The sequence below is a fragment of the Squalius cephalus genome (genome assembly GCF_949319135.1).
Source record: "Squalius cephalus genome assembly, chromosome: 9".
Lineage (NCBI taxonomy): Eukaryota > Metazoa > Chordata > Actinopteri > Cypriniformes > Leuciscidae > Squalius > Squalius cephalus.
Window position 1 is genome coordinate 4,201,926 of NC_137130.1, and position 18,712 is coordinate 4,220,637.

Sequence of the window (18,712 nt, forward strand, 5' to 3'; positions counted from 1 at the left end):
AAAGCACCCTAACAGAGATTCCAGACCTGCATAAAACGCCTCAATCCAAGTACAGATATTACGTCCTCAAACGTCCACGTCACAATGTGAAATACTAGCATAATGCCCGTCCAAAGGCACGCGCGAAGAAAGAAGACGAGGATTCAGTGAATTGTAGTGTTGTCGTCATGTCACGTTTGGATGCCAACACAAACCCCATTTGTTTGGCCTTCTGAAAACGGATTAAATTGGGGATCAGATGTTAGGATTTATTTATGAATCTGTTCCTGAGTAGTTCAACCCACAAGTCTGCTTGTGCACAGTGCATTTCACAGAGGACAGCTTCCTGAACATGAGAGAACAACGGCGGCTATATACATCTAGACTACTGACCACTTTTTCTGTGAAACCAGGTTTACAAACGGGTCTCATTACAAATCAGGTGAAATGCTGTAATCATCTTCTTATGAAAATGTTGGGAATTAGGCAAATGTGAAAATAATGCGAAACTGGTGCCCGCTACGTTCCTATATGCACGCTAAACTCACAGCACATGCAGATATGGAGTTCACAGATCACAAGCTATTTAATACTATAGAATTTTATACTTAAATTAAATCACAGTTTTTTACAGCTCAACAAGGACACAAAGCCATATCACGCTTTCGGTTTTAATTTGTTTGACAGATACTTTGCTAAAGCACAAAACACAACATTAAAGATGCTTTGATATTATGAGAAGTTTAAATGTATTTTCGATTCATTATGAAACAGATTGGGTAACATGCTTAACGTAATCTTCAAACTCTTCTGAAATCAGTTGTGATTTGGGAATCCCATGCACTTTGTGTTATTTATGTAACACTTGGAATTCCAGCCTATGAAGAGTTTTCCGAATCACTCACTTATTCCTATATATATCGTAGCCTCACTAGGTTTTGGCACAGAGCGTGGGCTTTTATAGCTTTAATTAACCACAGTTAACCGTATTAGAAAAGCCGGAACGCACTGTGGCCTAATACACCCAAAGCTCATTTCTGGGTTCTACTGTAATGTCTTCATGACTGCCACACTAATTAATATTTTGATAATCCTGTTTAATTTTAGTCCATTACACTGCTGTGCCAACACCAGAGATCCATCTCATCAAAATTTTGCACCGTGAGGATAAAATAAACCCCCAACCCGAGAGACCTGAGTAATGAATTTCAGAATCCGCACTTCTCGTCTAGCTCTTGCTGAACTACCAAGATAAATCCTCATTTGCAGGTGAAATGTGTTCAATAGATAGAGACAACGGTCCCTATAGGAGCTGACAGCGGGCACCGTCTCATCCGAAAGACTCCTTCAACAACATCACTCGTCCCCCGGTGGGAGATCATTTGTTTAGCTGGCAATTATACCGTGGCCTCACAAAGCGAGGTTAGGACCTGCGCCGGGTATTTTTAGAACATGTCTTAACGGATGCATCTGTCAGGATTCCTAACATATACGAGCACTGACAGTGTGTTGGCGAGCTTGTGGAGCAAAGCACGTGGGATTTTTCTACTCTCACGTTGAGAAGTGCTGCATCTATCATGAGCGGCCCATTATAAACTCATTAGCAGATCCTGTTCACAGCAAATCACGTCTTTGAGTTATAGCTGGACATGCCGATACGATGGATGCTCAATTAAACTGATTGTTAATCAAGTTTGACCTCATTTTAAATTTCACTGTTTAACTAGACGAGTAAAGTTTGAAGCCTTGTCTGAAAGTTTAAAACAACTATTACAACCATGAGTGAGGTTCAACTCAGAGAAGTCAATAAAATGTTGCTAACATGTTTTTAGCACAATGCTAGCATGTTTATAGCATGTTTTAACATGTTGATAGCATGATTTAGCATGTTCCTATCATGATTTAACAGACTGCTACCATGCTTTTAACATGTATTAACATCATGTAGCACATTGTTAGCATGCTCCTAAAATCATCTATATGTTTATAGTATGTTTTAATGTTTCTAACATTTTTTTAAAATCATGATTTAGCACAATGTTAACATATTTCTAACATGTAGCCTATATGTTGCTAACATGTTTTAGCACATTACTAGCATTCTTTAGCATGATGCTAGCATATGTTTTAACACATCTTGCTAACATGTTATGTCAAGTCAACATAATTATCCATCAAACACACATGTCCTGATGACGGTATGCGTAATGGTAAAAATGTGAATCAATGTGTATTAGCCTGGCTAACGTCAGACCTCTTTCTCATTGAGACGTGGTCTGGGAACCACATGTTCATTTTCTCGTATTTGAGGCGTGGTTTACGAATGCCCAGAGCCGTTTATTGGGCTCTACGAATGTCTATCAAATGCGCCTGTACGTAGCTCATAGCCAATCGTTTCATTTATACCAGATGACGTATGTAGAGCGACAGAAATTGGACGAGGAAGAAGACGAAATAAACTTGCGTTCTAAACTACTTAGAACACTATCTAAGGCTGCATCGAAAGGTAACTTCGCGTCTGCTGCCATGTTGGATCCATAGACAGGGTGCGAACTACGGGGGAGCTAGGGGGAGCTCGGCTCCCCTTAATAAGACATGGGCTCCCCTGAAAACGTGATTTGTGAAATTTTGGGGGGTCTCAAAAAATATTGACAAATGTGTTATTTTGACGTTCAATTTCAGTTTTGTGTAATGTGATCATCGTGGATTATTATGTGTAAAATAGCAAAAATATCATTCATTCATGCAGGATGGCGATTTAAACCTACCGGTAATTCACTTCAATAAAGATAACTATGCATGCTATTCTTGTCATGAGCATCAGGTGTGGTGGCGCTGCGGTGCAAATTCCACTCATGTTTACTTACAGATTCGTCGAAAAAAATATAAAGAGACCATTGATCTGTGCGCGAAGTCCTTGAAATCCATTCTGTGTTAAGGTAAGGCATGTTATTCCCAAAATGTGTTGTGGCTGGGTTGTTATAGGTCTGCGTGACTCTCGATGTCTTAGGCCTAATTGAACGGAGGAATTATGGTATTCTTCTGTAGCCCGACGAATAATTTAACCGTTGTTCATGTGAACTCAAAGACATCCTATTTATAGACTATTTGTTGGTGGATGTTTGCTGTTTGACCTATCAATAAAGTATAATAGGGTAAATCCTGTACAGTGATTTATCCTATATAGTGCTTGCATAAAGCAAGTAGTGCATACACTTGTGACTTGTAGCTGTTATATATCTGTCGTTCATGAACGATCCATTCATAATTGCGTCTGTCACGTGACAGATGAATGAAAGATTCTGAAGGTAAAGTAATTATTTATGTTCCTTGTTAATTATTTTTGACTGCATTATAATGATTTCTTAATTCAGAATATAATCAAGATTGCGTAGGTGGATGTGTTCGGGGAATTTGCCTGTTAAAAGTAAACATTTGCCTCTTAGATGAACGAAATGGCTCGAAAAAAGATTTTCATTTTGATGAACGAGATCGAACAAGAGTCAGTAAAATGATTCGAACTTCCCATCCTCGTATGGCACGCGCATAACCAATACCCCCCCCCCCCCCCCCCCCCCGCTGTTGAAAAAAAAAACCATCAACAAAAGTGGGCTCCCCCAAAAGACACGGTATAGTTCGAACACTGTCCATAGATATAAACAAACTGCTTCAGTGTGTCGCATAGACGTCGTCATCGTCTTGCTGCTCCCTCCCCGTTCTGTGATTGGTTCCCTTTTTGAGGGGAAAATCTGGTCCATGGTGTCCAGGCTGCCTAGCAGTGTGAATAAAATCGCGCTGCGCTCAAGGCAGCATGGGGAAACCCAGGCTATATGACTATATGCTCATGCATGTTGTGTTGATAAGTACAAATGTCAAATATAAAATAAAAGCCTGTCAAATATAATAAGGGCTTGTGCAAGCTGTGGTCGTCGCCAGTGGGTTTTGCAGAGACCCAAAGTTTTTCATCTGAGTGCTGTGACTGAGATGCATCCTAAAACCACCTGCCATCAGCCTGACCCAGCTTATTCCCTAAGTAGTGCACAAACACACCGCAGTCTGACCGCTGACTAGCAGATCATATCTATCTGGCAGACCACAGAGGCATCAGTTCACCGTAAAGCATCCTCAGTGGCGCAGTCATGTCTCATTTGTGTAATGTTATTCACTAATGATACATTAGATTAATCAAAAGCGACAGTAAAGACAAAGATGTGACAGTGTTTTTTAAAGTTGTACCAACGGCAAACTTGAACGGTACTGTATGTGTATGTATTTGGTCTGAAATATTTGAAATTGATTATTTTTTTCAATCAGAGAAACCATAATTCCAACCAAACATTCATTCAAGTTCAATTAGATTCAGACTATTTAATGTAAAAAATAAAATAGAGTTTGTAAGTTTGTGTGAATCAGTTCAAACTTTTCTGTTTTAACAGCCTATTGATCCAAAACTGGATTTCAATGAGTAATTTGCAAATTAAAAATGTTTACAGAAATCTTGTAGGATTAAAATATTTCAGGAAAGGGGATGATTATGACTGTATTGTTATACTTGTGCAATTAAATATATATATTATTTTTATATTGCATTTAGTGAAAAATAGTGTGGAAACCATGCCTTTAATCATTTTACCTTTAATTAAATATTTTGCATCTACTACACTCACTGTTTGGTTGTGAAAAATTAGACATTTGGATTCCTGTGAAAAAAAGAAATCACACTTTTCAGACATTTCAGAGAACAGATACATAAATTTGAAGATTTTTTTTTAGCTATATCACCCATCCCTAGTTGTGACCAGAGACAGATGTGAAGAGCGCCTCCAGTGAAAACGAGCGCAGATGCTGAGAGCGTGAGCTTTGTTAATTGGGTGATCTTCAATGCTGTTGGATGGCTGGAGCTCGATGGCCCTTTTCAGAACAACTGTGCGAATATGAGACCTCTGGGGAAATATGATCTGAACGAAAGCAATATACTTAGCAAGACCAAGCATCAAAACCCCTCTATCGTCTAAAAATATACAGCATGCCATCAAATAATGACATTTCCAGTAGGTCTTAATCTATAATTCCATTCTTTAATATTTTAAAAGCCACTGTGTTTGTTTCTGGTGTCCTTAGGCTGTATATGGCTCTGACAGAGTTGCTGTCACTGGAACAGGCCACAAACCAAGGAAACCATATGCTGGGATGTGCCAAGAGCTCATGATAGGCCATTGACGGATGTGCCTACATAAACACGCGAGGAAACAAGCCAACCGGCGTGCCAATGATTCAGGCTGTAAGCTGTTCAAACATCAGTTTTCTCTTTCCTCTCTCTCTCTCTCACCATAATCATTGACTCCAGTTTGGTAAGCCACTAATCCAAATAAATGGATTCAGAAATGAAGGCCATTCAAAAAAAGAAAAGGGGTGGAAAACAACACTGTAATCCCTGATTCACTGAAATATTTGTATTGTGTTTGTAAGAAGAATCAGCAGCCCACCAGTGCTAAAAGCTTTCTGACCTCTGCAAAACGCTAGATCTGATCGGATCTACATAATGGACGCAGTACAAACAATGAATTAAATAAATAAATAAATGGGTAAACAAATAGTTTAGGTCTTAAACTATTGGCATGCGAGACCTGGTTTCCCCTAAACTTCTTTTTTTTTAACTTGATTTGAATGTTTTTCTGTTGTTCTCTTAAAGCAGACAGCCTATTTCCAAATGTTTCTGTAGCTCAACTGATATGGTGATTGTGATGCCAAGTTCATGGGTTTGATTTCTGGTGTACATGCATGATATGATAAAATCCCAGATATATTAAATGCTTTGTCAGTTGCTTTGAATAAACGCATCTGCCAAATGCATACACCATCGTTCAAGAGTTTGGGGTCTGCAAGAATTTTTTTTGTGAAATAAATTAATACTTTTATTCAGCAAGGATGCATTATGTTGATCAAAAAGGACAATAAAGACATTTATGGTGTTACAGAAAAATTCTATTTCAAATAAATGCTGTTCTTTTGAACTTTCTATTCATCAAAGAATTTATCAGGGTTTTCAACTGTTTTCAAAATGTTTGAAAATTTAGTTTTGCGTCAAAGGAATAAATTAAAATTTAATATATATCCAAATAGAAAAGTCATTTTAAATTGTATTAATATTTCACAATATTAAATTTTTTCTGTATTTTTGATCAAACAAATGCAGCCTTGGTGAGACTTCTTTCAAAAACATTACTAAATCTTTCCGACCCCAAACATTTGAAGTGTTGTATTAATTAAAAAATATGCCTCATAATTGCACAATTGTAAATACATAATAGTAGCCTCGTTGACAACAAAAACAGGCCTGTATGCTCACATCCATTGCAAAATTTGGCTGCATGTGTGTGTGTTAAGTGTATAACTGTGCCAATGAGAAGGAGAGCACCACCTGCCAATTGATCATTTGAGTTTAAGATCCCTGGTTTACACCGGCAGCCAAATGCAGATGGAAGCTGATTAAGTTCTGGTGTCACTTACATCTTCTGATCCTGATCCAAATATGAGCAGGTCGAAGGGAATGGCCGCCACCATGTCTATAAGGAACCAGCCTTTGAAGTAATGGATGGCGATCTTCCCCGGATCGCTCACCACCTCCTCGTTCAAGTTCACGTACGTGGTGCGAAAGTTTATGAGGATGTCGATGATGAACATGATGTCCACCATTAAGTCCACCATGTTAAGAGGGCTGCAGGAATAGCCACATTTCCGTCTTTTTTGCTCCTCGATGTCGTTGAGCAGGAAGGCAGCAGAATAAGGGGTTAAAATGGCTGTATAAATAACCAGCAGCAGAATGAGCCAATCCCACATTGCTTTGAATGGGCTGTAGTGCAGGATGGTGAACTTATCCATGCGTGGCGTCTGGAGCTTGTATTCCGGCAGCACATCTGCGCCCAGCGACAAGACCTGGAACAGGAGAGGCAGGCAAAAACGTGAGTATTGCATGGTACATAATCTCAGGTCTGTCCTGACAGAGAAACATGCTAAACCAGTGGAGAATCTCCTGTGCAAAAAGGTTAGCATCTAATGCAAATGGAATGGAGTTTATTTAGAAGAATAATAATAACTACAAAGGTCTGTCATGAAACTCTAGATGGCGCAGACTGATAGGTCCTTAATTCAATCTGCTTGCAATCACATCATTCTCTATAGGACACAGCTGATTGGTTCCTGTTATATCAGTAGCCAATGAGCTCACTGCTCAACCTTCAAATACTTGGTCAGCATTTGTTGTAGCAGTTTGTAGCGCACTTTCAGAAACCCTCCACCTTTCCCAGCTCCACCTGTACAGATCTGCTACGGGTAATTCATGTATGCTATATGTTACAGCAGCAGCATGCCTTACTTGCTTACAGCAGCGTGTTGTGTATGCATTGGCAGTAGCAAGTCCTGTACTTGCTCTGCAGCAGCCATAACAGCAACAGCAGCGACAGCAATAAGCAACAGCAGCAACAGCAATAACCAACAGCAGCGACAGCAATAACCAACAGCAGCGACAGCAATAACCAACAGCAGCAGCAATGACCAACAGCAGCAACAGCAATAACAACAATAACAGCAGCAGCAGGAACAGCAGCAGTAACAGCAATACCAGCAGCAGCAATAGCAGCAGCAGCAATAACAGCAGCAATAACAGCAGCATCAGCAGTAATAACCAGCAGCAGCAACAACAATAACAGCAGCAGCAATAATCAACAACAGCAGCAGCAATAACCAACAGCAGCAGCAGCAGCAATAATCAACACCAGCAGCAATATCAGCAGTAGCAGCAATAACCAACAACAGCAGCAGCAATAATCAACAGCAGCAGCAATAACAGCAGGAGCAGCAATATCAGCAGTAGCAATAACAGCAGCAGCAGCAGCAATATCATCATCATCAGCAGCAGCAGCAATAACAGCAGCAGCAGCAATATCATCATCAGCAGCAGCAGCAATAACAGCAGCAGCAATAACAGCAAAAACAATAACAGCAGCAGCAATATCATCAGCAGCAGCAGCAGCAGCAATAACAGCAGCAGCAATAACAGCAAAAACAATAACAGCAGCAGCAGCAACAATAACAGCAGCAGCAGCAATAACAGCAGAAACAATAACAGCAGCAGCAATAACAGCAGCAGAAACAATAACAGCAGCAGCAATATCATCATCAGCAGCAATAATAGCAGCAGCAATATCAGCAGTAGCAGCAATATCAGCAGTAGCAGCAATATCAGCAGCAGCAGCAATATCAGCAGCAGCAGTAATATCAGCAGCAGCAGCAATAACAGCAGCAACAATAACAGCAGCAGCAATATCAGCAGTAGCAGCAATATCAGCAGTAGCAGCAATATCAGCAGCAGCAGCAATATCAGCAGCAGCAGCAATATCAGCAGCAGCAGCAGCAGTAATATCAGCAGCAGCAGCAATAACCAATAGCAGCAACAGCAGATCTATTCCACCAAGACCAAACATTGTCTCGCCCTTTTCAATGCCAAACACTGCGAGAGTTGTCATGACAGAACTAATTATCATTATTATTCATTATTGTTAAACTATTTGCACATATGCACAATTATTATTATCATTTGCATAATAATAATAATAATAACAGAAAGAAGTTAATTACATAATATGTAATTTTCAAAGTGATTGTATTTATGTATTTATTTGTCTGATGCTCGCTGCCTTGATTTTTAGCTCCTTATTCTGCTTCTGTCGCGCTTGACCCTGATAATTGCAGCTAGCAGCTATATTTTATTATTTTTATAGTTTAACAAAAACGAAGTTGAGTTATGTATAATTTTTCACTCTTTATTATTTATTTATTTTTACAGTACAGAGGTTGAGTATAACTTTTCAAACTTTTCCAATTTAAAAGTAAATACTACCATTTAAATATACTGTATAGCTCTATGTAAACGTTTCAGTTTTAGTTAAAATCTTTCAGTTTTTCAGTAACCAGTGCACTGTTGATGGGGAAAGTGCAGTAAACAATTCGCCGATTTGTGCATTTCCCCAAAAAATGCTGATTTGTGCATTTCGAAATTGAGATCCAAACATTTCTGGATTATTAAAAATCTCTCACATTAACTGTTTATATTGCATTACTTGACAGCTGTCAGTTACATGTGCACAGGCCCATCATCATAATGCAGTATGTGACAGTTTCACCGTGCAGTTTCACATATATTTCGCTGTAGTTGTCATCTGTTTCTTTCCAGCTGATGCAATATTTCATGAAAAGCGCCAGCACAACCGAGTTCCTTCCCATTTTATAAGTGTACTGTGTCAGGGAGCCTCAGAGCATGACATAAATATTCATTTATTTCTCTATAGTTGCACAGTACAGACCGTCTCTGCTGTCAGAAATGCTCACATTACATATACTGTAGCTTTTTGGATTATAAAGTCTAGTTGTCATGCATCTCAGGTTGATTCTGAAATTATCTGAGCACTCTGCTCAAGGACATAACGGTGCACAAGACTTCATAAAACCTTGTTTTCCACACACTGGAATATGATTTATGCTATTCAAGAAATCGGATGTCCTTTGCCTTAATGCAATTCATGAAACGGGTAGTAAATTCTGATTCTCACAGCAGTGGAATTCACTTTTGAAAGCTAAAATAATAGCTAAAATAATAATTAAAAAATACCTAAATAATAAATAGACACTACTTATCAAATTAAAACAAAATCTCTACTGTTATTTTATAGTGTCTTACATCTCTGTTTAGCTGTTTAGCATTTTCAAAGCAGTTCTGGAACTTTGTATTGTGACACTTGTCTGCCTAGAATCTTATTCTTGGACACAAACATACATTTTTCATTAATTTTTATTATTAAATTCAACTGAAAACAGAAAATATATGAAAATAAAAACGAATTCAAACTATTAATAAAAAATAACACTTAGTAGAAATTAATTAATTGCATTAAGCATTGTTTTTCTCTGCTATCTGTGACCCTTAGAACAGAACCTCAGTTTTGTCGAAGCTTGAATAGAAAGATCAAGACACTACTGGGGTTTCATTTCACTATTTTGCAAAGCTTTTGAACAGCAGAAGTCCCCTGGTAAAAACATTAGGATGATAATAGTCTGTAATCCTGCATTGTGTCTCTGTAATTGAACTCTAAATGAACTCACACACACACACACACACACACACACACACACACACACACACACACACACACACACACCTTACTGCAGGGTTTAACCAACTTTGACACTCAGCAAATGAGGTGTCTTTTCCTGATAAATACTTTATTAGAAATGATGACGGCAGCAGCAGTGATCAGTTGCCGTAGTCGATTTCTCTCTCTCTTTCTCTTCTAAGAAAGTAATGAATTATGTATCTTTTTCTCTTGCAGGCTCTCACACGTCCAGGCAGGTCGGGGACGGCGATGTGAGAATCACTCAGACGTGACAAGTTAAATGACCGCAGTGAACGAGTCAACTTCTGAAGTGAGGACTTCTGATGGGCTGTCACTGACTTCCGTCCCGGCTGGCCGAGAGGCGGACACATTTACAGCGAGCTTTGACCCAGTACTCTGTGTTACAGCCTTACTTTGACTTTCCTTGAAGGATATTTCCAGAAGTCACTAACCTTGATTTTTCCACAAGAACGGTAGTATACTTAGAATTAACGTTTCTACGTGCAATACCTTTTTGGAATTTATCAGTGAACACATGCAGTGTTGCCTTAGACTTTGCCAAAAATTATATTCTCATTTGATTTGCTTTGAAAGCGTGCCTATGATGCCTTAAAGGGGTCATTAATTGAAAAAATCTAATTTTCCTTGATGTTTTGACATGTAAGAGGTCACTGTACTATAAAAACATCAAAACTCAAAACTTCCTTGTTAGTCCAAAAACTCAAAACTTCCTTGTTAGTCCAAAAACAGCTTTTATTGAAACCAATCTCCGAAATGACTCACATTATGACATAATAGTGCGAGGAAAGACCGTCTCTGCAGAACCAGATCAACGCCTACTTCTACATCATCACGTCTTTAGCCCCGCCCACTGGAGCGTCAGTGAGATGAGAAGAGAGATACAGGATCACTGGACTAACAATAACATTACCTTCCAAAGGATCCGAAAGCTAGGAAAGTGCTTATTTATTTTCAACTATCTGAATGTCTCAGTAGAGCATTGTTTGTTTGTTCGGTGCATTTCACTGTGGATTCTTTGGTAAATCAGTCGTAATTTCGGCGCAGGCTTTGCAAACAGACTTTTACTGTAAGATATGGACAGACCGTAAGTAACCGTGTTAATTCTAAAGCCTAATCTGTGATTTCATATATATCATGTACAGTCAGATGATCTTTGTCTCAAAATAATTGATTGCTGTTTATGTATCAGTACATCAAGCCAGGGACTAAACAGTCAACTTCACATTATTTCTCTTAGGCCTTGTCCGCACTAATACGTTTTCGTTTTAAAACGCATAATTTTTCTCTCCGTTTTGGCCTTCCGTCCACACTGAGACAGAGTTTTAATTAATGAAAATAAAGCTTTTTGAAAACGCTCTCCAAAGTGGATACATTTGAAAATGCCGTTTTCGCGTAGTAGTGTGGAGGTATTTAAAAACGAAGACGTATGTTTAGTCATGTGACGCATATTGTACCAATAGATATTCATGTTTATACCGGTATTGTGCCTGTTGTGTGCTATTCACTTTCACACTGTTGCTAAAATATTTGACTTTGCACACTCTTAATATCACAGTCCTGCAAAGATGACAGAAAATGTACTTACACTTGCTGGCAAAACATGAGAGCAGTCGCGTTTTAGACCAAACATATAATGGTGAGAGAGAGTGGCCTGGACGGATCAGTGAATGCTGAGATATTTTGCTAAATAAAATGATCCTGTCAGAAGAACTGCGCGATAACTTTATTATTTATTTTTCCGTCTGTATCATCTCAGTGAGCTTTTGTGAGGTTTTACGCATGTGCAGTAATGTGAATATAGCGTTATCAGGAGTTTTCCAAAAGTTTCTCATCCAAACTGAAATGTCGGAAAACGCTAGGACGGAGAGTGTTTTAAAAACAAAAACGCCGTTTTCAAATGTATCCGGATTAATGTAGACGTAGCCTTAGTAGCATGAAAATAATCTGTGTTAAATAATCTAATTAAATTGTGATTATATTATATACAGAAAGCGATCAAAGCACGCTCCCTTTATATTCGCTGGAGCTGTCAATCACACAGCGCGAGTTTATCAGTGACTGAGTTCTGGACTCTCGCCATTATAATCAATGATGCTGTCTACACTGCACAATCAATCTCTCATTTATATCGTGTTTGCACTGTTCGTTATGATGAAAGCATTCGTGAGAGTGCAGAAATCGAGTTGAAATGATGAGATCACTGCATTCAAGTGCTGCAACCTTTCCTGCGACGGGAGCAGAACTAAATAGTTCCACATGTAACACTTATTACATATGCAAAGATGTCAGCCAATCACAGCAGTGGGCGTTTCTCACAGCAGACACGCCCCTTTAAACAGCGCGTTCAAATCAGAGGGGTAAAATCAGGGTTGAAAATGGCCTTTTATTTCTAAAATATGATTTTTTTTATGTAAAAATCCTACTAACATTAAAAGTGCACCTTAGGAAACATAATTAATAATAAATGCAGTTCATGACCCCTTTAAAATGCTGTCTAGCTCAATCTGTCTTCCATGGATTAAAAGTGGAAGTTTAATTTACACTTGGTCTCTCACACAGAAACTGTTGCAGTGTTACTGAATCGTGTTTTGACAATATTTGGATATAAATATATATAATACATTTCCCAGAGGTAGAAAATCCATCTTCATGCTCGCATGCTCTTCTGATGCATTTCGGTGCCAGAAAAAGATGCTAAATATGGCTGGGGTTCAGAAGATTCAAACAATAATTATGGGTTATTGCCCTGTATTCTTGCTCTGATATTAATACCCCCTAGGTTAAATAGTATCCTCATTAGCATTTATTTGCATACTTGTGTCTGTTAGCATCATTTAATGTATAAACGACGTGTAGTAGTGAAATTATGCAGGAGGATTTGTTACAGTTTGTTTGTGCTCGTTCACAAGACTATTGGATTTCCAATCGAATCAGGAAGCACTTGACACATGCAATATTTCAAATAAATTATGCTCGTGACACATTGATTAACTCAAACTCCATGGAGCAGAAATAAAGCAAAAGCACATCCTCACCTGAGGGCCTTATTGAAAAACATGAAGGGAAAACAACTGATTTTACTCTGTTAAAGTCAATGTGAAACGTTCATAACCAAGTGGGTCTATAATATCTATTTGTCAGCATTCACATTAATTTCACGCTTTTAAAAGCCTTATATCGGGTCCTATATTATATTATATTATATTATATTATATTATATTATATTATATTATATTATATTATATTATATTATATTATATTATATTATATTGAATTATTTGTGATTTAGAGTCTACAAGTAAGTTTTATTTTCTATTTTCTAAAGAAATTAATATTTTTATTCAGTAAGGACACATTAAATTGTTCAAACGTGTCAGTAAAGACACTTATAATAGATTACAAAAGATTTCTATTTCAAATAATTACAGTTCTTTTGAGCTTTCAAAGAATCCTGAGAAAAATGTATCATGATTTCCACAAAAATATGAAGCAGAACAAATTTTTTTCAATATTGATAATAAGAAATATTTGTCATCCTAATATCATATAGAATGATTTCTGAAGGATCATGTGACACTGAAGACTTGAGTAATGATGCTGATAATTCAGCTTTGATCACAGGAATAAATTACAGTTTAAAATATATTCACACAGAAAACGAGTATTTTAAATTGTAATAATATTTCACAATATTACTGTTTTTACTGTGTTTTTGATCATATAAATGCAGGTTTGCTGAGCAATTTTCAAAGGAATCGTTCACAATGAGACCAGAAACATGTATAAAGAAAGTAAATGAAATAGGTTTGGATTAAATTCATGTTCAACGTTACAGTCTTACCTGTGTGACCTTCTCTGTGACGTTGTGTGTTCGGTCTTTGACCTTTGGTGCGATGATGGTTTTCTCTGAGGACGGAGGGGAAGGCGCTTTCTTATCGTTGGCTTCAGAGAAGTTGAGAGCGATGAGCGGGATCTTGTTGATGGTGCTGTATTTGTTCAGGTTGGAGTCTGAGGTCGATCCCAGTAGACTGGACTTCAGATGGTTGAATGGGCCTGAAGGGAAAGAGTAAAGGAGGAGAGCCTGAGAATATCTGGCACAACTCTCGCAGAGGGCTGGGTGATTCATCTAAAATTCCTAATATATCATTCACAATGATCTTTGTTTTTTATGAATATTGTTGATTTCCAGTTGGCCATTAAACTCTTAGTTCACCCAAAAGTGAAAATTATGCCATCATTTACAGTATGAACATCAAACCTGTATGAACTGGATGCATAAACAAAGACAACATTTTCACTTTTAGAAGAACTATTGCTTTAAGTTTCCTAAAAAAAAAAAAAGTAATTAGACTAGTTTCACAATCTTTCATTGTCTTGTGATTCTCTGTGTATTTATTTAATAGTTTTTGTATTCTTAGAACAAATTAAAAAAACTACAACAACATTAGCGGTGATAAGTTTGATTCATTTCTGTTCATTGGTTCAAGCTGTTAATTTCAATGAATTGATTCAGTGATTAATTTGTGCCATTACAAAGTTCATAGATTTCTCAGCACAGCATTATATATTTTCATATGTTTTAATAAAAATGATATGGAGGTAAATATTGCTTTTAATTTCAGTTTTTAAAATATCGAAATGATATATATATACTGTATATATATATATATATATATATATATATATATATATATATATACATATATATATAATTCTATAAGGCAATTCATGTTAAATGCTTATATGTGTTTGTGTATATATTATTATCAATATATGTATATGTATATATATATATATATATATATTTAAAAATATTTTATTCTATAAGGCAATTCATGTTAAATGCTTATATGTGTATACATTATTATCAATATATGTGTGTGTGTGTGTGTGTGTGTGTGTATATATATATATATATATATATACAAACATATATATAAGCATTTAACATAAATTGCCTTATAAAATAAAATATTTTTAAATATATATATATATATATATATATAAAAATAATTTCGATATTTTAAATATCTATATCTATCTATCTATCTATCTATCTCTCTCTCTCTCTCTCTCTCTCTCTCTCTCTCTCTCTCTCTCTCTCTCTCTCTCTATATGTATATATATATATATATATATATATAATTATTATTATTATCACCCAGCCTTTATGTTGACTTGATTTAATGAACCATTTGAATGAACCATTTGTCAACACAGTGTTACAGTTGTATTAAAACATCATCAAAAACGTAGATGTGATTGTACTGTTAGAAACAGGATTTTTTTCATGCTTTTCATAAAAATCATCATCCAAGCGAACATATGCAGCATCCATTAACAATCCATTAAAATCATGTACAATATAATAGACAAATGATAAATAACAGTAACGCACGGCACAACCTCTCTTTGAATAATTCAAACTTTGATTAAAGAAACGTCCTCTGAAACTGAAAGTGGCAGTGCTGGTTAACCGCTGATGGAAGTCATTCGGCATGTAGCATTGATTTTCTGTCCTGACTCTGAGCCGGCGCATCAGTCTCGTTCAATGGGACGTGAAGAGGAACTGCCTGTACAAGTCTGAGCCATTCTAATCCACCTTAATGCAAGAAGGTCCAGACTGGAGCTTTATTGAAAGAGCAGCAAATGTTCTGTATGATCTAATCAAGACATCAATAACAGCTGAGAAGAGAAATCAGGCTGAAAATGGACAATCACGAAACACCATGACGTCCCAGACACTGTGACGGATGCTTCAGATCTGTATTCTGAATGCGCTTTTGAGGAAAGATAACGGGTTTTATCTAGATTTTGTAGGTGTGTTGTTTTAACTGGTCTAAGTTATGGGGTGTCAGTCTCATTTTAGGTTGAAAACTGGACTAAATGTCGCCATATGCAGACTGAATTTGAGGTTTTCATGCAAAGTGCACACAGAAAACACAATTGTCTGAAGCTTATACAGAGGCTGCTTCTATATTAACATAAGCTGGTCATAAAAAAGTGTTTTCTTTTACAGACTGGCTTCTCTGTCAAATTCAGAAAGCAAAGATTAAGTATTAACGGATTATATCTAATAAACATTAAATGGTAAGATTCAGGAATACAATTTTTGTACCTGTACATGTCATTATTGCTTTGAAAAAGTCATGAAAACATAAAATATCAATATATCACCCAGTGAAAATATATGCAAAAATAAAATGTTCACAAATTCATTTCACAATTAATAAAAAAAATGGCAAGTAACACTAAATTAAAGGTTAAATTCTGTGTAGAAAGACTGAAATGGTATTTTCTTGTGAAAAGTACTTTGAAAAAGTAGGGTTTTTTGTTGTTGTTGCAGTGTACTGATCTAATAAATAGCGAATGTTTTTTTTTTAAACTGTAATTTAATAATTATTTTTCTTAAATCATCCCACAGGTCGGATTGGACTCGTCTGTGGACTGAACTTTATCTTTGACAGCCCTGTTCTGCGAGAGGCAGGATTGGACCCACATTAAAGGTGCTTTAAAGATGCGCTACTATGCTTTTATCCCCCATGTTCATCTTTCTTTAGTGTGTAATGTTGCAGTTTGAGCATGAAAAGCTCTGAAAGTCCCTCCAGCGGGAGTTATTCTCTATATCAGTGTTTCTGAACTCCATGAAACACCTCCATTGTAGTCTTGAGTTTTCTTCCGGGAACGAACACGTCACAATATTCCTCATTTAAATAATTAATACGCAGAATAAAGGGGTGGGGCCTGGTTGAGTTAGTTAGTAGTGTGTTGAAACTGGCGGTTATGGTAAGGGGCGGGACATTTCCCAAACACGCTCAAAGCGCTTGACCAATCATAACACACACTGATCCAGCCGACCAATCAGAGCACAGTGTGCTTTTCAGAAGGAGGGTTCATAGAGACAGGAACTAAACAGAGCGTTACTGACAGACTGGGAAGAGACGAGCTGCAATAATGTCAGATATGGGGAAAATAATGTGTTTTTTGAACATTCAAGCATGAAAGCCTGTTCTAGTAGAGCCTAAAAACAAAATCAAGACTTTGAAAAAGGGCATACAGTAATATGTCCTCCTAAAGTAGTAATATGAAATGGTGGTGAACCCAACTGCTGCATCTTTAAGCATGCAGTCGGAGAGAGTTATGCATTCATACAGAATTCAACGTTACCTTTTAGACCGCGTACATAGTCTGAAATGGAGGAGTATAAAGATTAAAAGAAGAAAATTAGGAAAATGAATGTTATGACGTTTGAGTTAATTCATTGTACAATTTAATTGACACTATAATTCAAACAGTTTTTTTTTTTTTGTGTGTGTAAGGCTAGGTTTATAATAAGAGTAAAGAAAACTTTAGACCAGAGATCCTCAAATGAAATAGCTATTTCATATTCAATTGGTTTAAAATGTGCATAATAACCAGATATAACTTCATATTTTACCTCATATTTTATCACATCTTTTACCAAAACAGTCTTAAGTGCTGGTCTTTCTTTAAAAGAACAAAATCATACATTATTCTGTTTTACATATATATATATATATATATTAAATAGAAGAAAATATATGATTCGTAATATAATATATCATATTATTCGGTTACACTTTATTTTAAGGTGTCATTATTACAGTGTAATTATATATTTAAGTACTGAGTAATAATAATTAACAACATATACATATATATACTAAAAGGCTAGGGTAGGAATAGGATTTGGTTGAGGGTTAGTTGCATGTAATTATGCCTAATTTACTGTTATTACTATGGTAAGTACGTGTAACATATGTAACAAGGACACTGTAAAATAAAGTGTTACCTATTATTCTTTTAAAGATAAATTAGAAATTGATTTAGTTTTTCTACAGTCTTATCAGTCAATGTGCTTCTTGTAATCAACAATGAATCTCAATATAAGTCTGAGTGCTCACCTTCACTTGTGTGTGTGTCCACAAACAGGCGTTTGGAGTTGGTGCTCAGGCCTTCGATGTCGTGAACGGAGGAGGCCCGTCTCCTGCTGAACATGCTGTCTCTGGAGAGGGACTGGGCCAGGCAGGTCAGAGAGGGACTGGGCTGATCCCAGGGCAGACTGGGAGAGGACTGGTCCAGGGGAAGGGGGGAGGAGTGAGGGCTGGAGCTGATGAGCGCCCGCGTGTCATTGCCGTCCGCTGGACTGGAACCGTCCTTCGTGTGCGATCGGACGTCCATCACGGCCTCAGAGTCATCGCTGGCCCTGGGCGAGTCCACCATGATAGAGTCTGGGTCGTCCTGTGGGAGAGACTGCTTACTGGTTCCCAGCAGCTTCAAAGCTGGCAGACGGAAGCCGAAGAATCGTCCTTTTCCTGCAGGTATTCAGGGGAAAAATACAGTTTCATGCAAGGCTATTATTTATATTATTTATTAAATAGGATTCACTGGTGAAGGCTTATTGCCGGAACGTTTGAATGATCCAGACTGCTTTCTTGCATAATACATTTTTTTTAAATAATTTATAAATGAAGACAAGTGATCTTTTGTTTTTCTATTTGAAATGATCTATCTATCTATCT

General features: G+C 37.1%; 1 protein-coding gene across 3 annotated transcripts in view; it reads right to left on the bottom strand.

Moving 5' to 3' along the window:
* The window catches only part of LOC307164826 (potassium voltage-gated channel subfamily H member 7), a 107,086-nt gene that overhangs the window by 32,940 nt on the left and 55,434 nt on the right, over nucleotides 1–18,712 (bottom strand). For all 3 annotated transcript variants that reach the window (XM_079881974.1, XM_079881975.1, XM_079881973.1), the window contains 3 exons: nucleotides 18,095–18,505; nucleotides 14,011–14,222; nucleotides 6,490–6,915 (listed from right to left, as the gene is read on the bottom strand). In XM_079881974.1, coding sequence (XP_079738100.1) covers nucleotides 6,490–6,915; nucleotides 14,011–14,222; nucleotides 18,095–18,505 — 1,049 coding nt within the window. The remainder of the gene's footprint in view (nucleotides 1–6,489; nucleotides 6,916–14,010; nucleotides 14,223–18,094; nucleotides 18,506–18,712) is intronic.